Source organism: Rissa tridactyla, chromosome 2 (genome assembly GCF_028500815.1).
Source record: "Rissa tridactyla isolate bRisTri1 chromosome 2, bRisTri1.patW.cur.20221130, whole genome shotgun sequence".
Taxonomy (NCBI): domain Eukaryota; kingdom Metazoa; phylum Chordata; class Aves; order Charadriiformes; family Laridae; genus Rissa; species Rissa tridactyla.
In genome coordinates, this window is record NC_071467.1 from 157068588 (window position 1) to 157095531 (window position 26944).

Sequence of the window (26944 nt, forward strand, 5' to 3'; positions counted from 1 at the left end):
CCACAGTCATTCACTTGAGCAAAGTTTGGGCTATTTTATTGAAAGAGTAGGGTCAGGGTAGGGGAGAAGCAACACGTACAACTCTCCCTTCTGAATTCAAAGTTCTGATTATAGAACCCATGTCCATTTCGGAAATATCTGATACTCACTGTACTAATGAAAACTGTTACAAAACAGTACTGACTGACTATTAATCCTGCGTTAGATCCATCGTTCTCATGTATAAATAAGAGCTACGTAGTCTCTTATAAATTATACCATGTCTTTACTTCAGTATATTTCAAAACTAGAGAAAAGAGATTCTTCCACTATAGGTATGGTTTCTGTAGATGGTATTCACAGGCTTCCCTGTTTAGCTGTAGCTGTGAATATCTGAAGGTATTGACCACTAGAGGATCAACTTCTTTTCAAACTGTCCAGTGTTTCGGGTGGAGGAATTACATGATGTCCTTCCTTATATTCTGCTCTTGTCTTCTACTTTCCCTTTTTGTCTGTATAATTCAGATACAAAAATAAAAGGGGCTTTAGCTACCTAAGCACAGTTCTGAGTCACAAGGAGTGCTGATACTTGCTTTTCATCAATGCATAAAAAACCATATTATGTTTGTAGATTTGTATTTGGATAACCCTAGTTACCAAATAATGTTCCTTTGTTCTTAACAGAGAAATGGCTTATTTATCTGTAGTTGATAATTACATGTTTTTAAAGTATTTCTGCCAGCTACTTTAAAAATGGGAGTTTTTTACTGCAACAAAAAATGAGTGGTTGATGTGAAACTGACACTCTAGCTATGATTTTATTTCTCAGTTGTAGATCTTTATATAGATTTATTGAATCCATAAAGTTATAAAATATTATATTTATTAGATCTATTTCTCTTTTATGATTTTTGAGACTTAAATAAAATATAGGGTCAATTAATATATCTAGTTTTATCATTTTTCATAGTATGGAAAACTCTTTGGTCTTATATAAATGATGAAATGAGACAACTCCTGCGCACATCTTGAATGTAGAAAGCACTCTTAAAAATTTTTTTGGGGATTGGTTTGTTTGTTTTTCTCAGATGCTGAGTTATTTTCATAAACAAAGTAAAGTTCGTCAAGGAGTTGAAGAAATGCTATATAGATTGTATCAACCTATCCTTTGGAGATCACTGAAGGTAATTATCCTTTTCAGAAAATAGGATTGTCTTTCTCCAACTACTAAATTTTTGGTCCCTCCCACATGTTCTATTTTTAATAATTGTTTTTAAAACAAAATGTCTACAGAAAACAATCAGTGTGTTTAGCATCTCAGATGCAGCAGAGTAAATTTGTAATTAGGCATAATTTGCACAACAATATTCTAATTTGTTAACATAATTTACTTCTATAATTCAGTTTTATTTACAGGTACATGCAGTGCCTTCCAGGATTGCAGTAGACAGTGGGACTAACACTTTAGTTTGGTATTCTCATCTTCTCAATTCAGGAATTTTGCATAACTTTGTATTCTGTTTTCCAAGATCTTTATGGAATGATCAGTGTTTTATTAATCAGAGCCAGAAATGTTCAGAGGATGATTTAGTCTCACCTTCTGATTAATTATCAGCCTTAGAATACAGCTCAATTAATTTATTTAAGTATTATTATTAATTATTAAAAGTATTATTAATTTAAGTATTATTCTAGTTTGACTGTATATACAGACATTCATGCTGTGGGTGTGCTTGTATCAAGCATTCAGAATGAAATTTCTAACTTCTCATGCTTTTAAGGTAAGTGTGTGTGTCTTCCTGTGGATTGCATGCACAGGCTAAAGGGTACCTACTGCAGTTTACCAACTCATTTACACTCTATGATTAAGACGAACCAAGCTTCCTTCTTTGTGAACAGCTTTTATTTTGTCGGAGGTTATGAAATTCCTCACTGAAGTGAGAGCATACGCATACCATTTGTTACAGCCAAATTAAGTGCTGCTAAACATTTACTGAAGTTTCATTTACTGATTGAGAATATAGCATCTTCTCTAGCCATGAGAGAAGTATTTAAAAACCATTACAGTTGAAAGTATTTAAAACAATTATGTTTAAAATGGATTTTATGAGTTACAGGAAGGAATAGAGAGCTATTTGTTTTCAATAGAACGCCATGGTAGGAGTAGGAAGATGGACAGACTAGTCCATCATTGCTAGACCAGTATCTTGTTTGGCCTGACATTAAGGGTCAAATCCTGTCCCTTTAGAATTAATATAAACAAGGATCCTTCTGGATGAAACATATGTTCTCAGTGCAAGAGAATAATAGCCACAAAATATGGCTTGCTTTAATTTCTACATTTCTGTCTCTAAAATGAATAGGGTTTTTAATTGATTTTTGATAGCATAGCAAAGTTCCTGACTAGTAGCTCAAAACCAACTTTGGAGTGGTTAGCAAAACATAGTATTCTGTTGTTAAGGGAGTTGCTCTCTGTAAATGGAGGCGAATAGTTCACTTTCCAAAGCCCAGGACTTAACTCAGATATAAGACCAGAGTACTTCAGATCAACATTCTGTCAAACTTTATTAAATCTGCATAGATTTATTTGAAGAAATGTAACAGAAAGGTTTGGATTGAGGGGAAAAAAAGTTAACTATTGATTTGCAGCAAGACAGTGGGAGAAATTCCTGATTCCAGAAGTGGTTCAGATTTTTAACAGTTGCTATTCATAACGTTCACATCACTAATGGTTCCGTTGCTAGAACAAATCTGAATTTTAGAAAGATTTTTTGGGTGGTTTTTTGTTTGTTTGTGTGTGGGCGTTTATTGGGTTTTTTTGTTTGTTTCATTTTTATCTTGACAGCTTCTACCTATGTAATTAAGCACTTAAAGCTTAGACTTATCAAATAGGTCACAGAGAATATGTTTTAATACAGAAAAATAGTCCAACTGTTGTGAATGTAGATTTCAGAATGGTAAAGGGAGGATTGTGAAAAATTGAATGCCGCAATTATATGAATCATGTAATGATTCAGTGCAAAGAAAGATTCTGAATTCCAAATGATTCAGTACCATATTTGTGATTAGTGAAAGGAAATATGTGACTTACCGTCAAAATTTGGCACTTTATTTTCGTATAAGCCACTGTCTTGCTGTGTGACTTTTGTATGGTTAAATTTTGTTTTTCATATAGTACTCCTGAAGTATTTGGCATTTTTACGATAACTTGCTGTCATTCAGAACCACCAGTAGCTTTAAGATACAGAACTCTGAAGGGAAGATTATAGTTGTCCTTACTGATATGGATTCTCATCCAAAGCTTGAAATGTCAGTTTAATTTTAAATAACTAGTTTGATGCTCCTATTTTAGCCAGTGTGCAAATCCCTAATCTAATATAGTGAAGAATAAATCTTGTTCTAGAACACTGGTTATAAAGCAGAAAGGGAACTCTTAGAAGGACCTCTTTACCGCTGCTTCTCGCAGAAAGGGAAAAAACTCAGTTGTAAGAATACAAATGATTCCAGAACTGTTTGTGTTGAAACTATTTGATTTCATCTCTGAAATCTTTAAACTGAGAATGCATATTTGTAATGCATAATTTTCTGTATCTTCTCTAAATTGCTTGTTTTGCAAATACTTAGATTGCACAAGTTTCTTTGTGGCTTTTACCTACGCATATTTTATAGCCTTTATGCAACTTTAAGTTTTTATAATATAAGCCCTTATGTAACTTCATCTTTTTTCATTACTTTATTATGAAAAGTAAGTCTCATGCAAGCATAGCAGAGACAGTTGTGCAGTGATTGGTTATTAGTATAAGAAGCTATAGAAATCTAAAAATACGGATATTTATTGTGAGATAAGTAGTGATTAAGCTATTTCAAGCTCGAAAAGTCAAGAACCACTCCTCCAGGAATTCAAGCTGTTGAAGGAAGTGATTCCTTTAAAGTACCGTGTTTGGTTGGGTTTTTTTATCATCACACACCTTTAAACTAACTTTTACTAGGGAAAACCAGCATTTTAAATAATTGGAAGTGAATTTCAGGACCTGTAACACCAGATGAAACTTAAAAGAAAGCTCTGAAAATTAATTGAACAAAAAAATTAAAATATTGTTTAAAAGGTCTCTGAAAGTTCCTCAGAATAGTACAAGCATAAAGGTAAAGAAACATTAGTCATTGAAATAACTGCAGGCTCCTCTGCCTGGAAAAGTCAGTGTGGAATAAAATAGAATATGAATGTAAAGTCCTAGGTTCTACCTCTGTGAAGACATTTACTCTGTTATGAGCTTGAATATGCAAATACATTTGGGATAAATTCCAATTAATTAAGGCAGGAGTTTAAACTGTGGGTACTCAGTTCAGAATTAAAGTGAGCTTAATGGAATTCAGTGTAATGTGCTTAGGAAGTTTATGAAAATTAACTTTCTGGAATGGCTGTGGTAGACAAGGTCTAGGTTATTGCACAAAAACATATTTGAATTAATTTTCACATGAAATATTAGTACAGAAGAGCTATTTCACCCTGAATTCACATATTAGCTTGTTATGCATTACTACTTCAATATAGACAACATCAAAGTTAAAGGATTTTGTACAGCTTTATAGGATTGAAGACTTATAATCTTTTTAGTTTTGGACTGTTTGTATTATCCATGATAAATAAAGTAAAGCACAAGTCTCTAAATAAAGAATGTATATGTGAGCTTTATTTGCCTTCGTAGTATTAAATTTCGAATTGCTGTTAATTTTGTTGGCTCAAAGAATTTGGATTTTTTTTTTTTTGGCTCTACCCAGAGATGTGACCCACCGTAGGAAGATTGGTCCAGACGGGAAATACAAAATAAATTGTACATTAAGTAATTTTTGCTCATTTCTTTTGTGTTTTTCTGTTTTTATTTGCTATTAGTTTATTTAGTTCTAAATATTACATGGTTGTCCTTATTTTTCTTTTTCCTGCCTTTGATCTCAATGTCCCTTATGACAAGGGAGGAAAAAAAATTGGATGATTAGAGTAGTCAGAAGGTTCCCTGAACCGTCTCTTATCTTGCTGCTAAAATTAAGCCTACTTTGCATGTTTTATTAGACTGCATATATATAATCTCATATATATACACACACATTTGTTTGTTTTAACTTGGACTAAAAATTTCAACAAAATTCTTCCTTCCAAGAGGAAGTGAGCAGAGGCTCGTAGCATTGCACTGCTGTCTTTGATCAATAAAATGTGGTCTGATGTTTAGATTTCAGGTTTCTCTCTGAGATACCTTGAATTTCGTCTTTTCTTCATTTCATTGCCTGCTCTCTTTTTCTGTCCTTTAGAAGTCCACAGAGCTAATTATTTTTCGCTGACTGTCTAAACATAGAATTTTTCTTTACATTTTACAGCAAAATATATAGTGTAATACACTGAAAACTATTACAAATGGTAAAATGTCTGAGGGTTATGAGGCTTGCCTTAGATTTTTGATGAACTGCCTGGAGCTCAGAACATGGTCCTATTACTTACGTGCATAGATGCAGAACTGAATATGCTTATGCTGGATACGTTACTCTCCAGGCTTGCTGGTACTTAGTTTCTAAATACTGTTTTCTTGAAGAAATAAGCTTGAGCTTTTCAATTAAATCGCCTGTCTCTTGACAGGCAATTTAATTAATTAAATCTGCTTGAATTCAAGATTCTTGTGTTCTGAAGAGGAGCTCTGAGGTGACCAAGTGAAAACCAATTGCTTTTAATTTATTCAGCATTACAGAGAGCAGAAGGGCTCTGACTGTGACTCTTCAGGGTCATTGAAGCTGATATGCCTTGAAAGCTGATTGTACTAATAACTGAGGTTTTACTGAATGGGCAAAAATGTAAGATAAAAGAAAATAAAAATCATATGTTACTATAGGTTCTTCCATAAATTTAAAAATTCATCTCTTCTGTCTACTTAATTTAAAATACTAAATTCCTAAAGTGTTTTGGAGAGCAGTATTTGACAGGATATGCCATTTGATATTAAAAGTCTGTCCTTACTTACTGAAAAAATATTTTTTCCTTCATTGTAACAGGCCAGAAACTCAGAAGTTCGATCAAATGCAGCATTTTTGTTTGTTGATGCTTTTCCTGTTCGTGATCCCAGTTTTAATGCTGAAGAAATGGACAATGAAATTCAGAAACAGTTTGAAGAACTCTTTGTGAGTTTTAATGAAATTAAAATGTTTGAAATGAAACTTTCATCAAAACTAACTCAAAAATAAGATGGTGATGCAATTAAAATTTATGAAACTTTAGGATAGTATTTACAGGGAAACACAGTCTTGTGATGCAGAAAACGCAAAAACAATATTTTATATTTCTGTAGTATGTTGACAACAAATGACATGCACCATTTTCAACTCTGAAAAGGAAGTGTTTGGGATTGTTATACATTATTCTGTAAATGAAAGATGCTTTTGAAAGACTAGATGCATGAGTAATGATCTTGAATCTTACTTAACCTAGTATTGGTGGAGAGCTTTACATTTAATATGTAGGCATTCAATGGAAGTTTGGTACTGTATTACTAAATACTTTTGAAATTAAGTATAATGGAGATAACAACCTAAAAAACTCTTCACCAGTCTAGATGGGTGAGAATGGGCATAGTATTTTCATTAAGAAAAATGTTTGGAAAATCCTGAGTGTCGTCTTTCAATTATCCGATGTTTACATTTTTAATGAATTTCAAAGTTTTTATATTGTTGCATAGGAACAGTGGCCGGTGTAAGCTCATATATAAATAGAAATCTAAATATTCTTAATTACATCACAGATGTCAGACTTAATGTGAGCTGTTTTTAAAAAAACTATTTCAAAACTCCAATTAAAAAAAAGGCCAATATTTGTCTTAATTTTGCTTCTGATTTAAATGTCCTAGTTTGCTTCGTAATAAAATGCCTTGAGGGAATGTTAATATTACATTTCTTTCATAGTATGACAATTTGTATAATGATTAAAAGGTAACGGAATGCTATTTGTTTATGATAGGTCAATGTCAAACAGCAGTAGAGTCACAAAAATGCACATACTCACATTATTCTTATGTTTGTTTTAGAGTCTTTTGGAAGATCCTCATCCAGTTGTCCGCTCTACAGGGATACTTGGAGTTACTCAGATAACATCCAAGTACTGGGAGATGATTCCTCCAACAATTCTTGCTGATCTGTTAAAAAAAATAACTGAAGAGTTGGCATATGATATAACATCTGCTGATGTTCGATGCTCTGTTTTTAAAGTAAATCTTTTTTTCTAAATTTAAAATCATGATTGTCATATTTTACTTGATGCACTATTTTCTAGTATAGGCCACTTAAGGAAATTACTTATTTTGCAAAATGACTTATGCAGTAAAGTTCCTAATACATGCGAGTGTTGTACACGTTTTATAAAAGCCACACATTTGGGATGAACAAATGCCTTCTAAAATAGTGACTGTTTGGCTTTGTTTCTCTCTGCATTTCTAGTCTTATATGCGTTGGTTGGACCTGATCATTTGGTTATTTTAGCTATGAGAAGTTAAGCTTAGACTTGAAAATATATTCAGGTGGATTCCAGTATGTTTCTGTGTCAATGGTTTTAACCCATCCCTAAACATGCACAATGATGTTAGGATTTTGTATCCCACTTGGTGATTCTGAGGTTTGGATGAATATAATTGCGTACTGTTCCTCTGGGAATGCTGGCCTCCTGTGCATTGCTCAGTATGTTAAGATTAGTTCATCTACATCTTTGTGGCATCTGGTAAATAACTAATAGCTTGGAATGAAAAATGAACTCCCTAAGCAGTATTTTCACTTAAAAAAATTGTGTATGTGTAAATTCAGCATTCATTTGGAGCTATCGTCATGTTAATCCTCACTTGCTCCACTACAGCTGCATGGGGGTCTATACTGGATAAGCAGAAAGTGCTGATTTAAAAATAACTTGGCAAAAAAAGGATGTATTTTTCATCTGAAATCAGCGTAGTTTAGGGAGCTGGTATTGCTACCACAAGAAATACTTGGCACTGTGTCCTCAGGTAGAAGGCAAGACGGTGGCCTCAGTATAGATCTGAAGCTGCTTTGTCTGAAATGAGTTCACTGGAAATATGAAATAACCATAGCAATTTTTACTAAAGAGTATTATGGGAAAAATACATATGGACAGTGTCTGTCCCTACTTAATATAACTTTAGAAGTGTCATGGTCCGGTTCAACAATTTCTAGCTACATCTTTTTGCAAATCTACTCATTAAATTTATTTAGTTATTTAGCATAATCTTCTTTTATTGCAGTGCCTACCATTCATTTTGGACAACAGACTAAGTCACCCATTACTGGAACAGCTCTTGCCAGCAGTCAAACACAGTCTTCATGACAATTCAGAGAAAGTGCGAGTGGCTTTTGTTGATATGCTGCTGAAAATTAAGGCTACCAAGGCTGCTAAGGTAGGATAACTGACACTTCATAAGTATCAAGGAGGTAAGATGTTTGTTTAAAAAAAATAATAAAAGTGCCTTTTGAGACTACTTCAGTATTCCTAAAAGGAAAAAAAAATGTGTTTAATGTAGTAATACTGTTAACTTCAGTTTTTCTCCTCTTCATATATTTAAGTATATAATTGATTTATTTCCAAGAGTTGTGGATTCTGTTGCTGGTAGTCACTTCTGTCCATTTGAAAGGTTTTGATCCAAATGTTAGGTAGTAGTATAGAAGTACTTCTTTCCAGTAATTTTGTGAATTCTAATGAAATCCTTGAAAAATCTTTTAAAATAAAAAAAGAAATTGCAACTAGTCCTGGTGCACTTTCAGCCTTTCTGTAGCTGTGCTTGACAGAAAAATTAAGTATGTGAGATAGTGCTGTGACAGAGATTTTTATAGACATGCTAGAAAGTTTGCTTTTTAGTTGAACCAAGTACGCTTTTCTCCTTTCCCTCTTGCCACGATTTTTGAGTAGTTTGGGATGATTACTAGGTCCAGCGGCCTTTCTGTGCTCTACTGCTTTTTTTGGTGGCAGCTGGCATCCCAAGCACTCAGCAGACCTCTTTCTTGGCGCGTTCCTCTCTTCCCTGCCCTCTCCTGGCCGTGCCAGGGCAGAGCAGTCGGTCCCACCACGCTTCCTTCCAGCGGGCTAGCCCAAGTCAGGACTCCTTCACCTTCTAAATGTTTAATGCCTTTACCGAATTGCTTATTTAGATTTATTTACCTATTCTTATAACTTCTATTTGTCTTTTGTGGGCATGTCCTTTGGGATTTTGGTGTCTTTTTATAGTGATTTTGAACAAACTTTGCATTCTTATTTAGGGTGATACTGTCCAGCCTTAAGCATTATAGCATCTTTGAGCTCTTTCTCCACTATCTGCTGTTAATGTTTTCCTATTTGCAATTTTATATTTTATTTTAGTCATTGTTTTGTCTCTTGCTAAGCCTGATTATTAGGACATGCTTATCTTGTGCTGGGCACATAGACTGTATGAAGTCAGAGGTATGTATCTCTATTGTTCAGGAGAGAATTAAATAAATGCTTGGTTTGTCAGACTTCTAAGGCTTCAGTGCTCAAGGAACATATCTGTCCCTAACATGAGAATTACCTACTTGCCAAATGTATGCATTGCAGCTTTGGTGACAGGACCTCAAAGAGATTTTATTGAGATTAGACCACCTCGGTACCTTCCAAATTCCCCAAAATATGCTCAGAAGACAAGTGGGAGGTGATTTCAGAATTGAGGGCTTTCAGCTTTTTGCACACAAATTCAGGATAAGGATTACAATAATGCAACAGCAAGTTTGGTACTTCCGTAATACATATGTCAATACATTGATTAGGCAAGTCCACAGAAAATGTGAAATGGAGACAACCACTGCAAGTACAAGGTATTATCATTCAGACTGTCAGCACAAAAGGTTTGCTGCAGGGTTCTAATAACGTTTGCAGATCTTCTTGAATTACAGTGTGCAGCTGTGCCTTTACTTAGACAATTGGTTCTGGTTGTTAAGATTATTGGAGATAACTGGAGGAGGCAATTCAGACTTATAAATAAGTGTTAGTACTCTAAAAGATAGGGGTTTTTGTCTGGAAGTTTCTCCTTCAGTGGTTTCTAAAGCCAGGTTTTACCAGGTGAATCTGAGGTAGAGTGGCAGAAGTATCACTGTGACACTGGACCTCACACTGATAGTGCCTCTGTGTTAGGAGATACATCACTTGGTTCACAGAATCAGCAGAAACAACAGATCACAGAACTGTTGTTCTGAACTTGCTGGCCTCTGAAATCTTAATCACCATTTCTATTGTATTCTTGTGTTATTATTTATTATTTTAAAAATACTCAGTAAGCATATTCCCCTAATAATCTGTTTACATGTAATTTTTTCTAATCTTTTAATGTCTTTTTTAATATTAATTTCTACAATACTCTGTAACCTCCCAGACACTTAGTACTTCTTGTCCTGAGTTTTAACTCTTCAGAAGATATGATATAGAAGTATGATTTAGAGGACTGACGCCTACGGTCATGAATTGTTCTGTTAGTGTCAGTTATCTGTATAGTAAAATACAAACAAGCATTTTTAACTTGTTTTTAAAAGACTGCACACAAAGAAAAACGATTTAAAGCATTGTTGATGTTGAATACAAGTTATTCATGCTGCTCTTAAATGTATAAAAAAAATCTTGTTTGAAAGTTATTTGTCATTCAGTATCAAAGTTCAAGCAAACAATTTTTTTGGCTTTCCTGAATCATTCTGAATTTGCTGCCATTAAAGGCAGAGGAAAAAGATAATTCTCAATTTCAGGGATGGTTTTTTTAGGTATTAGTTCATTCTTTAGGCATAATGTGTATCTTCCATCGAGCCTGTGCTTTATGTATTAGAAGACTCTTATCTTCTAAAGAAAAGATCAGGTTTACATAAAAGAAAAAAATTCCTAGTAAGTGTTAGATGTTTTGCAGTAACTTCCTATTTATTTAAAAAAATGTAATATGTATCTCTGGTAAGTTCTGGGATTACTTTGATGCTTGTTCCAAGGACTGACCTTTTATGGTAATTCTAGAAGGGATGCTCATAGTTCGAAACCATGGGAGAATTAGCTGCTGCAAATATTTCTACTCAAGAATAAAACAATATTTTTCAGTGCCAAGAAACCCTATTTTTTGGGTGGGTTTGGTTTTTTTGGGTGTGTTTTGAGGTTTTTTTGGGTTGTTTTTTTTTTTTTAATCCAGAAGTGCACAGCCTAATTCAAGATTTTCTCACAGAAGTTACAAATGTGAGTGATATCACTGCTGGCATAACGCGCTGTTTATTTCTGAATTTCATAACCTTCAGTTACTGTGTTAAAAATAAGCTAGAGCTCTGCTGACAATGGGATGCACTTATGATTTAGGATGGTTTTGGAAAGGGTCCTGTTCTATGCACATTTTTAGGATGTGTAGGTAATTTGGTCCTACTTTGTCCTATGAGGAGAATATGAAACATGGCACATAATGAGAAATAATTATATTTTGTGTTGATACCCTTGTAGAGTAAACAATTCTTCCCTATACCTATGGAATTGCATTAGTATTGCAGGTATATTGAGCTGGAATTGCTCAAACCAGAATTTTACCGCTCTGTCAGAGATTCCAGGAGGTTTAGAGGTGTGTCAGAACAGTAAAGTAGCATTGTTGCAGCAATATGTGACCTCAAGAAAATGCTGGTATTTTGGTAAAAATTAAAGCTCATGCTTTTCTGGAAAATGCTATTTATATTTGTTGAGACTTCTCATATGGACAACACTTAAAAGGTGATTGTTTTTTCCTCTTTATTTTTTTAACTGCTGTAATATATTTTTCTCTCTTTAAAAAGTTCTGGAAAATCTGTCCCATGGAGCATCTTCTGGCTCGTCTTGAAGTTGATTCACGGCCTGTGTCACGACGCATAGTGAACCTCTTATTCAACTCTTTCTTTCCCATTAACCAACCTGAGGATGTGTGGTGTGAGCGCTGTGTTACTCTCATCCAGATGAATTCAGCAGCAGCTAGGAAGTTCTACCAATATGCTTATGAATATACTGCCCCTACCAATATAGGTAAAGTACAAAACCTTATGAGTCTTTGGAAATACTAATATCACATCCTGTAATTGCTTTTTAATTTTTTTCTCTAACAGTGGTATGTTGTTGCTAGCTCTTTTGTTGTTAGTATAATACTACTTTGTAGGTTTTTTCAGTTCTTGGCACCAGCAATGAACCCTGGTGACAACAGTCATAACCCTTTGCAACAATGAGAAGACCAAAGCTTTTTGTTTCCTCTCTTGAGTGCAGTACTATACTCCCTAGCAGGTGGTGTTATCTGGTCTCTCTTTTATTCTTTCTCATCACGTGGACCTTAAGACTATCTAATATCTAAGTTGATACCTATTTATCATGCAAAAATAGTGAAATAAAATACCCTGGTGTCTCAAATGATTTGATATCTTTATGTGGAAGATTATATAGAAGGTGAAAAATATTTATGTCCGATAACCTGATTATCTGAGATTTGTGGATCAGTAGTATTTCAAGTTGCTCAAACAAAATCTAAAAAGCTTTCCTTCCCATTAAAAGCTTCAGAAATATTCAGTGAAGAGGATATGTACTGCACAGAATATAGCTTTTTTTAATAAAAGTGCTATTGAACCAAGTAAAATCAGGAAAATTTTGTTTCAGAGGAGTTCTGATCGTCTAAAAACAAAGTAGCCAGCATGGAGAGACTTGGGTAGAATGCCCAAACTGTTGCCCCTTGACAGATTGTATCACCTTGTTAGGGTACTTTTGAAATAATATGCGCTGGTATATTTTAGCTAGTCGTACTTTCACCAGAGTGGACATAATCCTTTCACTTTTATCTAGAGATGAGCTTCTTATTAAGGAATGCAACAGTTAGGCTACTACATCTTTTATAAATCATTGGAATTGGCGGGAATGTATTATTGAACATAGGTCGTTAATAGCTATGCCAGCCGAATGTAGGAGCGGTGGGAGCTTCCTCTAATCCTGATTTGATAAGCTGGTAGTTGGGTTTGGGGTTTTTTTGAGTAGACTTTTTTTAACAAAATAAAATTATAGAACCTGGTGATAATGTTACCATTTCTTCTTCGTACTTGAGGATATAAAGCATTTTTACATTTTTTCCATTTCCTTTTACCAGGAAATTTGGTACCTTTTTTACTAGTTATTTCTGGTTCTGTTGCCTACTTTTCATGCTGGCTTTCCAGCGTTACACTTAAAAGCATTTATTAGCAACGTTCTTAACAAATAGTAAATGTCTAATTTATTCTTATTATATTCAAATGTAGCTAAATTGATGCTTACTATTCGGCGCTGCTTGAATGCCTGCATCCAGAAAGCAATGAAAGAGAGTCTTCATGATAGCGATGATGATGATGATGATGACGAAGAAGAAAGTGAAAAGGAGAATACAAGTGTAAGGAAGTCCACTTTATGATAAGTTCTGGTAACTTTTTTTCTGTGGTGCTTAATCTAAGACGTGGGCAGTTAATGATACGACAGAAATCTGAAGGAAAGCACTTGGGCATCCATGGAATTAGAAGGGGAGAACGGCCACTATGGTGTTTTCATGGCCTGCAATAGCAGAAATTTGGTGAAGTAGCTAGAATAAGATAGAAGGACTATGAAGCATATTTTAAATGAATACTTCCCTAATTCAAGTACTAATTAAAATTGGTTTAATTCTGCAATTAAATTATTCAAAAAAATTAATGTCGCAAGATGACTCAAGTTATATAGAGAGAGTAAGAATGAATCGTGGAGTTCATGTTATACGACAAACTCAATGCCTCCGTGAAAGGACGGAAGGATTTTCAGGTTTTTTTTGAAATCTTATTTTAACCTAAATTTATATTTGAGAATATAATAGGCAATATCATCCACGTGTTTGTATTTCAGGTCTTGAATAATGTGTTGTCAATAAACGATGTGGCCAGCATGGCAAGTTTATTGGAGATTGCTGTAATTCTCTGGAGAAGTATTCAGAAAGCACTAGATCACAATGAAGAGGCCAAAGATTATGCTATCAGAAAATTTGCTTCTGTACTTCCTGAATATTTTAAAGTATTTAAGGTAAAGAAAGCCGAGGTGTTCCTGTAAGTGCTTAGCATTTTCTTCAGATGCTTTCATGTGTTATGTCTTTTATCTATTTTCATGGCATTAAGTATTCTTTTTCATTGTTGCTACAAACCATAAACAATAGCAAGTTTCTTGGAATTCCACAAATGGGTAGAAGCTATTCTCCAATTGCAAGGTCTGACTGACGAACCATTAGCTAAATAGTCAACACACAAATACTTGTGCAATAAATTGCTCTCCTTGTAATGTTTTTATACTTTTCTATTCTTGTGAATGTTTTTGGAATTTTTGGAAATCAGTAACTGAAAATATGCCATTGCAGAAAAACTACTCAGTGTAGATGAGAGTCCACATTTTTATTTTTTTTTTGTTCCCCCCCTCAAACCCCTCTACTACCACCACTTCTTATTGTGATCCAGCTGCTGGAACAGGCAGCTGAAGCAGCTGAGGCTCCTTTTTTCACTTTCTTATGTTTGGTTTCTGTTAATTTGATTCTACTCTGTAATGATCTTTTGATGCATTTATTTATTGTTTGGGTTTGATATAACAATTAATTAAAATCAGTCATTTTCAGTCTGCTTGATCTTTTGGTAGTGGCTAATAGTATCTGCTGCACCCTGTAGTGCATTTAGAAGGATTATCTACTGGACATCTTTTTTTTTTTTTTTTTTTTTTTATTTATGGCTTTTATGTTGAAGTACACTGAGTTATGCTGGCTGTTATACTTAACAACATTCGAGTTTGCTTTAGATATGCAGGGAGTGGAAAGCAATTCATTGCTACATAATATTCTGCAGCACAAATATACCAAATGCTCTCTCTACCCTGAAAGCATTTGGAAGTCTTCAAAGACATTCCAAATCTTTTTTGGTAGAGGATGTACCATCCCTCCTGAAAGGTTCTGGTGAGCAGACAAGATAACCAGCTTTAGCAAGCAACCTCTTTGACTTTGGTATTCTTACAGTGAGTAACCAGCTTGGATCTAAAAAGACCTGTCATCAGAGGCTTAGTTTCTAAAAGACTACAGATTGAAGCAGCTTGTCTCTTTCCTGAAAAGCTACAAATATGCTTTTAAATGTACTTTGAAAAATCATCTTTAAAAGGCTTTAGCTCTCCAAATGTCTAAGTAGGTAATAATTTCATTTGATTGTATTCATGAAGCTTGGGCATACAGTATACAATTTTTGAAGAGCCTTTCACATAGATTGTTTTCTATATAATCTGAGTGAAACGGTGTCATGGTCTAGACCTTGTGTGTTATAGCAACTTGTAATGCATTTTACATTAACATTGTTAGATAAGCACCCTTTCCTTTACAGTCTGTCTTATACATTTCTGGTAGAAATGAATATTCATTTAAGGCACTAGTTACTTGAGAGGAATTAGATGGTGTCGTGATTGTGCAATTAAGTATTAGCCTCTGCTAGAGCAAATGTAAGCTAAACTGTTATTTCTTTTGCAATGGTTATTAAGCTAATGGAGCCATAATTATTCACGGTAGTTGTTCTGACGGTTTGTCAGAAAGCTGAATGATAAGATAATTGATAATTGACCTCTGAGAATAGGAATCAGAAGTTTCAGATTGCAAGCTACGTGTTATGAGCTTCTTTCAGTTCCACTTCTAGTGAAAAAGGGAAATCCTTAATTTGAGATAATTTAGTCATAATTTTTCAGTACTCTCTTTAGCTTTGTGTGCATCTGTATGTGTACATCATATAGTTTACTTTTTTTATCTTAGGATGAGCGTTGCATGACTCCATTGGTTATTCTGGCATCCTTTATGCCCCCTGCTGCTATTCCTACATTCAGGTACTATTTTTAAATCCAAAATATGAATGACAAGAAATCTCTTGTTGACTATATTTTTTTAATTTTTCACAACTCAACATATTAAATACCCATTTGGATAAATTGATCCACTAAACAAATTCAGTACGTTAGTAAAATCTGTGAGGTGCAAATATGCCTTTGAGACATTGGTGCATCTTTTTTGATATTGTACTGGTTGATTTTCTTTGAATGATTTCTACGCTAATGGATGTAAAGCTAATGTGTCTCTGTCTGTTTGTTTGTGTTCTTTTAAGCTGTGGTGTGATCGCCAGACTCAGAAATATTGACAATGGAGCTGACCAAAGCAAATATTCAACCCTGATAGACTGCATGTGTCGCTGGGGTCAAGTGGGACATATTATGGAATTAGCCTGTGATTGGCTGTCTGACAAACTAACCCCAAGAAAGGTGTGCATATGTATATGTCAAAGAATTAAGGAATTGCTAGATTTCATAAAGGCATTGTGCTTTTTTTTAATAGAAGAAGCCACTTTAATGCCTTATTTTTCTGCTTTGAAATTAGTTGTAAAGTAAGATACTAAGTGTTGTACTGTCTTTGTGCTTTCTTCTCGTTTAGAGTATTAAAACAACTGAACGACGAGTACGTCTCCATGTTACACAAGAATCTAAGCCAGAATTAGCAATTGATTACATTGAATATTTATTGACTCATCCTTTTAATCGTGGTTGCCTACTCTCTGTTCCTAAAAAGAAACTGATGAAGCTTTTGAAAATTCTCGGTGCTGCAAAGGTAGTATTCTCCTTACCATAAACACTGCTTATAAAAGAGTGCTTAGTATCATACATCGCCTGAGTCAAACTAAAGGCCTGCAAGAATAAAAAAATAAGATTCATGATCCCCTTTATTAAAAGATTTTCCTTTTGATTTGTACTTCAAACAAATATTCTAAACTAGAAGTATAATAGTTCAGAATTGTTTGTAGATGGCAGATTTTAACCAGCTTGTCATTTTTAGGTGTCTCAAAATTTTTGTGGTCTAGTGGTGAGCATTTTTAAGGGACACCTGAGCTTTGGAATGTACACTTAAGGAATAGCTTGAAAATCAATTGCAAGTTAGAGAAATTGAAAACATACCTGTTGGCTTTTTGATTTTCGGGTTTTTTCCAGGTTTGTGTTTTTGAGCGGTTTGGTGGTTTGTTTGGGGTTTTTTTTAAGTTTTTTGTTTAGAGCTGCTGAGAAAAGACACATTTGAAAAGATTTTCTGGAAAATATAAATGTAAACCTTGATATTTCAGGAGGTTCTTGGCTCAGTTCTGAAAGCAACTGATGCAGGTTCTGGTAGCTGCAATCAAGCAACTAGCCTAAGAGCCTTCAGCCTCTTTTGCAGGTTGAGTATTCATCTTCAGAACAAGGTATACCTTTTCAGTGTAAGCTGGAATTACAGCTGACAGCATAAGGAAATTCCAGAAGAATTGGGAAGACCATTGGTAAACAACTTGTAATTTATTTTTTTTCCAGTTTTCTGAAGAAGGAAAAGAGTACCTCTCTCTTCTGAAGGAGACAGGTGCTTGGATAGAAAGTCAAGTTGTACCTTTTATACTAGCAAGCGATCAAGAGGATGGCATTCCAAACCACAGTAACGTTTCTGAATTAATTATCCAGGTTAGAGGTCTCTTATAACGTACATCAAACTGCTGCCAATATGAAAAGCCATATATGTAGCAACCGTATATTGACGAACACAGTGCACTGGAGTGTTTGGAGTCCAGCAAGTGAATGACCTAATGAAATACAGTCTTGATTGTTCTGAGGCTACAGTTTTGATTGCTTAAAATCACACAATTATTTTTTTTTAAATTGCTTTGAGTTTAGTTATAACCTTTATATTTTATAAACATAGGAATATAGAAATGTAATTGTGCATACCCGAGCACTTAAATCAAGTAGTTGGAGGCAATAATACTTTTTTCTTATCTAAACTTTTTTCACCTAGCAGTGCATAATATATATTCTCATCATATCTGTTGACATGTTTTATGTTTCACGCTTGTGAAAATGCCCACTCAAGAAACTTCTAGCACAGCAGGTGATGTAACCTGGGTCTCCCAAATTTTAGGTTTCTAACAAGTAATTCTTGCCCTCAGTCTCTCATCCCCCATATTGAATAAAGGTAACGTTTATACTGTTTTATTAAAAGTGCATTAACATAAAGTTAAGATTGTCAGTGAATCTCAGTTCTGAAAAGAAGAAAATTAGTTGCTGGAAACAAGGGCATAGTTACGTGGTTTGCTAGCACTTAATAGCCTGTTCTTCCGTAGCATAGAAGGTCCTGGAAATGACGTAGAATCACTGAGGTGCATTCGTTGTGTTGGATAGCACAATAGATGACTTAGAGGGCCAGGAAGGTTGTGTGATTATGAGAGAGGATTCAAATCTAATCATGTTTTCTTGCTTCCTTCCTTCCTTTCTTTCCTTCCTGCTTTCCCAAAAGAAAGAGGTAAAATTATACCTTGAGGAATTCAGTATGCTTCATTCTAGTGCTAAGTCCCATAGAACATATCTTTGGAAGTCAGCAGAGAGGAAGGGTGTGAGTTATCTGGGAATTTAATGAGGAGATCAGTCTTGTACTAAATCCTGCTGCTACAGCCAAATTGCTTTTTGAAAAGTATAAAGAGATAGTAAACTCATACAAGTGTTGTAGTTGTTCCTGGTACAGGTTTCTTGTGTGTTTTACATGCTATTGTCTTTTCTCTCTGAATGGAAAATTTAGTATGCATGTCAAAACTCTTTTATGGTGATTTTTCAAAAGTTTGGAGCCACAGAACTCAACCTTATAGAAAGACAAGAAACAAAATCTTTACCAACATTACCAGAATGTTTACGATCAATTTCCTAGGTTTAAATACAGAATGGAAATGCAACTTTATTGATAAGCAATAAGATAGGCAGTTGTCACCTTTAAACCCATCTGACATATTACTTGACTAGCCAGTAATGACACACAATGATCTTTAGTAGTAGATCTTAAAGTCTGTTTGCATCGTTATTTCCAGAGAAGAAAGTGAGGTGTAAAGACTGATGTGACTTGTCTGGAAGTCAAGAAGAGAATCCAGGCCTCTTGCATCTCCTGTAATAAGCCACATGCTTATTAAGCAGCTCCTATTTGCTTCTCACCTTGTATACTGTTTTTTATTGGAATGAGGTATTGATTGTGCTTTTTAATTGTTTGGAGTGTATATTTGGTAGCAACACTGGCATTAAAAGCAAACCTAGTCTCAAAATATCCATATCATATACCATAATTACAGTTGCTTCTTTAATGCTGTTGCATTTCAGAGGGGACTGGGATGCCTCTTGTTTTTCCACTTACATTTCTCTATCACTTTCCCCATGACGTATCCCATTCTTTCCCATTTCATGCTTCCTTCTCTGCTTGGTCTGTTACTCTGTTTTGCACTTGCTGTTATGGGCAGGGATTCACTGGGGGACCGTTCACTCTGGGCCACTGATTTGTTGAGTAAGGCTGATAGGCACTTTGACACAAACCCTGGCATTGTCACTGACAGTGTCCCTTGTCCCTTATCTTCTTTTGCCCTTCATAGAAAGCATTTGTTTATATAATGTGAGCATTTTTTAGCTAGCTTTGAATTGTTTTCTGTTACGTTCCCACGGCATATTACTTAACCCAAGGTGGATTTTAGCATTGAGATATGAGTCCTTTCAGGTTTTGGTCAAGGGTAAGATTAGGACTAACTTTAGTTGCAGTCAGTTTCCATGAACTACCCAGCTCACGCATACATAGACTGGTTAAAAATTCTCTGCTCTACTCTGTTGGTACATAGTATTATAATCTGCTTAGTATGTAACGTGTGTGAGTTTGTAGGGAAAAGCTCTTTTTGTATTCTGTTTTTAATTTTGCTATTCAAGATAGGCAGAGACGTCATATTCTGCCTTGGTAAATGTTAAGTATCAATGCTTCTGATCTGAGCCTGAGCAAAAAGAGAGAGGATTTATTGCCTTTTGAGAAACTGTGTTTACTGGAGGAAAGGGCAATGGAAGCATTTGGAAAACTGTTTGGAAACTTATGCTTTTCAGAGGTTGAGAACTGAGTAACTCCAAGTAGATGCACCAGCTTTCTGGGGAACTTGGCTAAGATTTTGCAATTTTATTATTTTTAGGTTTTACTGAACAGTTACTCTATATACATTTTGTTTCTCATATACTTTTGCATCTCTTTTCTAGGCCTACCTGACAGTATGTAAAGATGTCATAATGGTTGGCCTTGGCGATATCGCGTTTCAAGCACAGCTTTTAGATATGGCTCTTTCAGTTATACAAACAGGTACGATATTTCGCACTAACATCAACATCTCCATATACACTTAGCTGACTCTTCTTATATTAACAGAACTATTGCTTTTAGCATTTTGGAGTCTGTTTCTCAAAAAATAGTGTTTACAGCTTATGCTAGCTAGTACCAGTAATATGGGGTATGTGTGTGTGTATATCTGTATATGTATATATACATATTTGTGTATGTGTGTGTATATATGTATATATATATACATGTGTATTTATGTGTGTGTATATATATACTCACAATACTAGATGACCTTTAAAGGTCCCTTTCAACCCAAACTTTTCTATGATTCTATGGTTAAAAGTCGCAGCAGCTTTTCAGAAAAGTGAAAATGAACAGAGAACCAACCCAGAACCATATTACTGTTGATAACTGATGTCTCTTCCTTGCTCTTAGATTCCAGTTATTACTATATAAGGTTTTTTATGTATACATAAAGCAGTTTTTAATATATATAAAGTGATATATGTATATTGGTAAATATACATCATTATGCTTTAGGAAAAAACAATGTAGCACTATTTAAAGTTGGCTCACATTTGGAAAGTTTACATCTACAGTACAGACAAAATTAGAGCTCAGTTCATGAAGAATCTACAATTTTAATCCCTATACTTCAAGAATTGGAAGGAACGCTGGATTTATACTTAAAATATTGATTGAACTGTATGAATACTTCAGATGAGGATTCTCAGAATCTGAATATATCGTCTACACTTGTAAACTATAGCTATTTATGGTATATAACTGAGTTTCATTCTAAGCTTGTACCTGAAGAATATCTCATTACAATTTTTATATGGTGGTATTTATCTCTTTTCCTAGAGAGAGGTGGCTTTTGTGCTCCAGTATTACTGTATTCTCTAAAAGAAATTACTGAAGCTTCTTTAACTCAGAATACTGAGACAGATGAAGTGGCAAATCTTCTCTATGCTGTACAGACAGTCTTCCAGAAAGTTTTAGAATGCGTGGCACGTAGACTCAAGAAACAGCAGGAAGAAGGGATTCAGGTATCACATTACACTTGAAATTGCTACCTAATGTGTAGATGTATCCATGTTTTTTATGCAACTGTGTTAGATGTTTTGAGGTTATTATTCGAGTCGACATCTGATTAAATTTTCAGTTGAACTTTCTAAATTTCCTTGTTACTGATGGGTTTTTTTTTTTTTTAATCCGTTGCTGGTTTCATCATGACAGAAAAAACAGTAAAATGGAGAACAATGTTAACCCTGTTATCAATGATCCTGAACTACCCTAGTACTCATAGGTTATTTAACTTATCTGCAATTAAACGAACTTGCTCATTCCAGAGCAAAGGATTTGATTACATACATATTATAATCTTGGGAGGGAGGAGAAATTGTCATTCTTGTATTTATTTATTTCAGCCTGAATTATACCAGCTTCAAAATATGTATGATGTCCTAAAGTTCTTTAAAACTTCCTACCTTCACAGAAAAGTTAACTTCTTGTATAGATAGTACTGAGATGGGTGGATCGGGAAAATGTGATGGTCTGCTTTTATGGACTTCTGAAAAACATTGCAGTTCTTTTTTGTTACAGCCGTTGGTTTGTATGTTTTTCCCAAATTTATGAGTAGGCTTCCCAACCGTGTTAGTGATTCTTTTTCCGATCCCAGGTGACTAGAATACCTCAATAGCTTTCAAAGTGTGATCTGCACTTCTTCACAGAGAAGTTTGCTGAAATATTTCAATTGTACTCAGGCAATCTGAAAAAAATGATCTGTTTTTCTTTGGTTTTAGTTGATCCACTCTATTGAAATCCCTCTTGGAGAATTCATACATACAGTCCAGCGCTGGCATTCATCTTGCCCGGCAGTTCACCAAGGTGTATTCTCTACTCTCCTGGCTGCAATAGTAGCAGAGATAAATTATGTGCTACAGAAGGTAAAGTTAATGCTCGCTTTTTTTACACCTACTGCCTTGTAAATGTTTTGTTGGAACAATACAGTTGCGTTCAGAAAGGATGATCTTAGTACTGCAGATAAAGATTTTGTGTGTTGGCATGGAACAAACAGGAAATTTTATTTTCCATAACTTACAAATACGGCAGTGTAAGAACTGAGTTGTCCTGATACCTAGTTCACTATCTGCCTCTCACAGAAGAATTTAGAAATTAGGCAGTGTTAGAGATTAATCACATGTTTTTTGAGATGTTCTCTCTGTGTATTTGTACTGGGTCTGGCTGGGAAGGAGTTAACTTTCTTCCCATTGGTCTCTACTGTGCTGTGGTTTCATATTGTGGCTAAAACACAGTTGAGGGCACAGCAGTTCATTTTGGCTGTTGCTGAACAGGGCTTTCAGAGTGTCAAGGTTTTCTCTCTTCCCTTCACCCCTGCCCTAAAAAAAAGTAAGCATGTGGGCAACAGCCGAGACCATTGACCCAAACTGACCAAAGGCATATTCCATACCATACGATGTTGCGTTCAGCTATAAAAGCTCAGGGAAAAGAGGAGGAAGAGTGATTGTTCTAAATGCACCTCACTTCGTCGCACCCAGCGTTAGTGAACCACTGATGTCTGAAAGATTCCTGTTCCCTATTCTTGGAACTGTCCCATAAGGTTCCGTAATCCTGTTCCAAAGCAGGCTGATGTCTTGCTTGGCACTGGTCACTTCTGCATTCTCTGCTTCAATACAGATCCATTTCTCATACCATATCTGGTTTTTGTTCCTCAGTGGTTTTGTCTAGAGGATTTCCAAATATCTCATCTGAGTTTCTCTGTAATATAAAGAAAGAAGCTCTAATACTGAAAAAAATATATAGACAGAGGTTATCGTATGTACTAAAAGTTCAAGGAACCATTACTGTCTTTGAAGGAGAAGGGTAACATTCCCAACGTATGTTACTAATGCATGTAGTGTTAGGAGAAAATATGGCTAGTAAGACAGGAAGCTTTGAGAACTAACAAGGAAGAGCAGAGGTTCTCTAGAAGAGGCTCTTACTCTGGTTGCTAGATAAGTCAGAAACAGAGCAATAAAAGATTGCCAGAAAGTACAGAGTACGGCAGAGCTGCTTCTAAGATTCAGCATTACAGAAGGAACTGAAACAATACCAGAGCTTTACCTGCAAATATGAATGTATCAGCTGTGGGATGAGAACATGCTCTTTATTCATGCAGCAGAATAAAAGTTTATAGTCTTGAATGATACTGCAAATTCATATTCACAGATTATGAACGTTCATTGCAGTGAGTCATCTGAGCTGGGGTTTTCCCTGCCCCAGGTTATTGTACTAGTAAATCAAAATTCAGTTCTAACTAAATACTTGCCAGAATCGTAGAATCTTCATGGTTGGAAAGGACCTTTGAGATCGAGTCCAACCAAACAACTTACAATCTCTGCCACTAGAGCATGCCCTGAAGTGCCAAATGTAGGCGTTGCTTAAATACCTCTAGGGATGGTGACTCAGCCACCTCTCTGGGTAGGCTGTTCCAGTGCCTGACCACTCTTCCAGTAAAGGAATTCTTCCTAATATCTAATCTAAACCTCCCCTGCTGCAACCTCAGACCATTTCCTCTGGTTCTGTCATTCTTCACCTGGGAGAAGAGGCCAACATCCACGTCTCTCCAACCTCCTTTCAGGGAGTTGTAGAGGGCAATGAGGTCTCCCCTCAGCCTCCTCTTCTCCAAGCTAAACATGCCCAGCTCCCTCAGCCTCTGCTCATACGACCTGGTCTCCAGACCCCTCACCAGCCTGGTAGCTCTCCTCTGGACATGCTCCAGCACCTCAATGTCCCTCTTGGACAGAGGGGCCCCAGAACTTCGTACCAAAAAAAGCTGAGACACCGAATCGGGAATTGCTGTCACTTAAGTTATTTTTAGAAATTATGGCTGCACATTAAACATGGAGACACAGAGGATACTCATTTGAGTTTAGTAGGCTGTGCCTTTATAAATAGTGGCCAACAATGTAGTTAAATGAAACTTCTGTTCAGAACTGTGGAGAATATATGCCTTGGTACAAATACTGTTTATTTGGTTTAGTTTTAGCCTTTCTAATTTAAATTTGTTTTGTTTATTTGGACACACACAATTGGATTAAGGCTATTCAAAGAACACACAGGAATGTTTCTTCTAATTATTTAAGAATAGATCTTGGTTAGTGTAATTATTGAAATACAGATTTGCTTTGATGTTTTCTGTATACATACACTTCTTGATCTCCAGCAGTTGTTGACTTTTTTCTTTTTTTAGGCTTCCAGTGAAAAAGACTTAACAATACCAAAGACGGTTTCAGACCTTCCTCCTCTTTCAAGCAGTTTAATGGCCATAATTATGAAGTCAGTTAATGTTGTCAGGTAAATGTTTCTACATTTATTTTTCCAAGGTTGTTGCTACTATAGAAGAGCTTATATGTCATCGATAAAGTTTTAATTTCTAAATTCAAATAAGTTTTGAGGAACTAGATGCTTATTAAATTTACCTGTGCTACTTCAAAATCCTTTTCTCTTGACATGTTGCTTGTAGGTGTTGTCTGGGGGGGGTTGGTTCCATTTTTTAACTGCTTCTAAGAGTGCTTCTTATTTACAAAACTGTTAATTGAAATGAATTCTTTAATCATACATCTTGGCTTGTGTCTTTCATAAGATAGTTATAAATATTAGTCCCCTCAATATAGAGGTATTTAGATTATGTAAAATATTTACCAGAAATAGCATTAATCCTTTAATTGCAATGAGGTGACAAATGTACTATAGCTGTATTAAAATCACAAAATTTAAAATAGTTTTAAAGTATCTGAGTCTTAAAAGCCCCCAAAAGTAGGGTTACCTAATTTTTGTAAGACATAAACTGGTTTTTTTATTTGCTATGTTTAGTGGGTACCCTGGATATCTTCTAAAATTGTCACAAGTTAATTTTGTTATCGTTCAGTGCTTAGTTTGCTCCTATTCAATTTTTATTTACTATATAAATGTGACTATACACACCAGTGTTATTCTGCATGATCAAGGGGTTAATGTGAAGTCCTTGGAAGTCCTATCATTCTCCATGACTTATGACAACTAACTCCTATTCTTAACTTCCTCATCTGACAGGCATATTCCTGTCTCTGCTGTCATGAGATTTTTCACTTCTCAATCCATCTCTAGTTCTAGTTGAACTTGCCAAACAAAGGACTTCAGAGAGTCCAGCAATAGGTTTCCTAATCCAAATCTTGTTCTTCTGTGAGGCAGCAGCTGTCCATCAAGGTACTCTATTTTAGGGAAACACAATTATTTTACACACCTCTACTGAAAAGAGATGCAGAAATTCAATTTATTCCTCTGAAACTTTTCCTGATAGCGGTCAAGGAGAATCTTGTCTATTCTTGATGGAGAAAGCTGCTAGTTTGGACCACATTGTTTCTATGAGTACTTTGATAAACATATATCTAGTATTTGTCTTTTGGTGCGAAGAAGATTTAAGTCAGGAGATAATTTATATCTGGTTCCACTGGTGCATCTAGACTGTTAACACTGTTTTTTTTTATTAATCTGTATTGATAGGTCATAATTGGATTCCAATAGTAAATCGTTCAATATCTCAGGAATTAACATCTTTCCACACCAACGTGAATGTCAGAGCTTTTGACACTGCAGAATCTGTTCAGTGAACACACAGTCATCTTGCACCAGGTTCTGCAGCGTCTATTATGTTTTCAGTTACTAATTAGTCATTCTCTAGCACTGAATTTCAGTCCATATAGCAGTGATAGTACTGAGTGACTTGACAATATCTGACCAATTGTGTGAGTATCCTTTCCTTTAGTAGGGAATGATCTGTACAGGAACCAATTACTTATCTCTTTAACTTCCATGTATTTGTAAATAGCAAATTGTTCCATTCTATTTTATCTCTGCCTGCAGGCTCATGGGACCCTTCTTGAGAGGGAGGTGGGGAAAGGCACCTGCATTGGGTCTGCAGGGAGTCTTATTACAGGGCAATAAAACTACAGTCTTCCTTTATGGAACTAAAGATTGTGCCTACTGATCTTAACAGTGATAACAATAAAGTCAAGACTCTGATTGGAATACTATCAGTTAAAAATTTAAGAGCAATATGAAATGGAATCGATACTTGGTCAAATTAATCCCCAATGGTATACTAAAATCAATGCAATGCAGGAGTGACTTCATAATATGTATTTCAGAACCTAAAGAGGTTTTGTTGTTCTCTTTGAAGCAATATTTGAGCTTCTACGAGGCTTACTTACTGAATCACTAGTGGAGGTTGGTTCTTTTCTTAATTGCATCTTTCATTTTCATACCTTAGCACAATAAAAGCCAGAAGAACAATTAAAGTCGGAACTGGGTATTTACGATGCTCAGTTTTGGTAACAGATAATAATATTGCCAAAGGTATTTTGAAATATTTTAGGGAAAGTTATTGAAACGTCTGCTGCTCTCAGTTTCCCCTTTAGTTCGTCACAGAGCATTTAGGTTTGTGCCTTGAGGAGTATGAGGATTACAAATCTTGTCCGGCTTCTGCTTTATCCCTGTTGTTCTTTTACTTTTCTCTGGTTTTGTGAATTGCTTCTGAGTTAAATTTGTTATTTTTACCGTAAACACTATAATGACCAATTAGTGGTTTCATTCCGTAACATTGCCTTATTCCGTATTGCAGTTTAGTTTCGTTGGTAGACATCTTCCTTGACTCCCTTGCTTCTTTTTTCTTAATGTATGTCCCAAAACACCTCTAAAGTTTGCTGGTAATACTATCATTGCTTGCT

At 35.2% G+C, this 26944-nt stretch overlaps 1 protein-coding gene across 3 annotated transcripts in view; it reads left to right on the forward strand.

Moving 5' to 3' along the window:
- The window catches only part of NCAPG2 (non-SMC condensin II complex subunit G2), a 51837-nt gene that overhangs the window by 15841 nt on the left and 9052 nt on the right, over positions 1–26944 (forward strand). For 2 of the 3 annotated variants that reach the window (XM_054193088.1, XM_054193089.1), the window contains exons 10-25: positions 1068–1163; positions 6016–6141; positions 7041–7220; positions 8259–8411; positions 11803–12025; positions 13273–13400; positions 13883–14056; positions 15801–15871; positions 16147–16300; positions 16470–16643; positions 17149–17265; positions 17372–17515; positions 20096–20195; positions 21039–21223; positions 21980–22123; positions 24430–24533. In XM_054193088.1, the coding sequence (XP_054049063.1) occupies positions 1068–1163; positions 6016–6141; positions 7041–7220; positions 8259–8411; positions 11803–12025; positions 13273–13400; positions 13883–14056; positions 15801–15871; positions 16147–16300; positions 16470–16643; positions 17149–17265; positions 17372–17515; positions 20096–20195; positions 21039–21223; positions 21980–22123; positions 24430–24533 (2273 nt within the window). The remainder of the gene's footprint in view (positions 1–1067; positions 1164–6015; positions 6142–7040; positions 7221–8258; positions 8412–11802; positions 12026–13272; positions 13401–13882; positions 14057–15800; positions 15872–16146; positions 16301–16469; positions 16644–17148; positions 17266–17371; positions 17516–20095; positions 20196–21038; positions 21224–21979; positions 22124–24429; positions 24534–26944) is intronic. The other variant, XM_054193090.1, reaches the window with a different exon arrangement.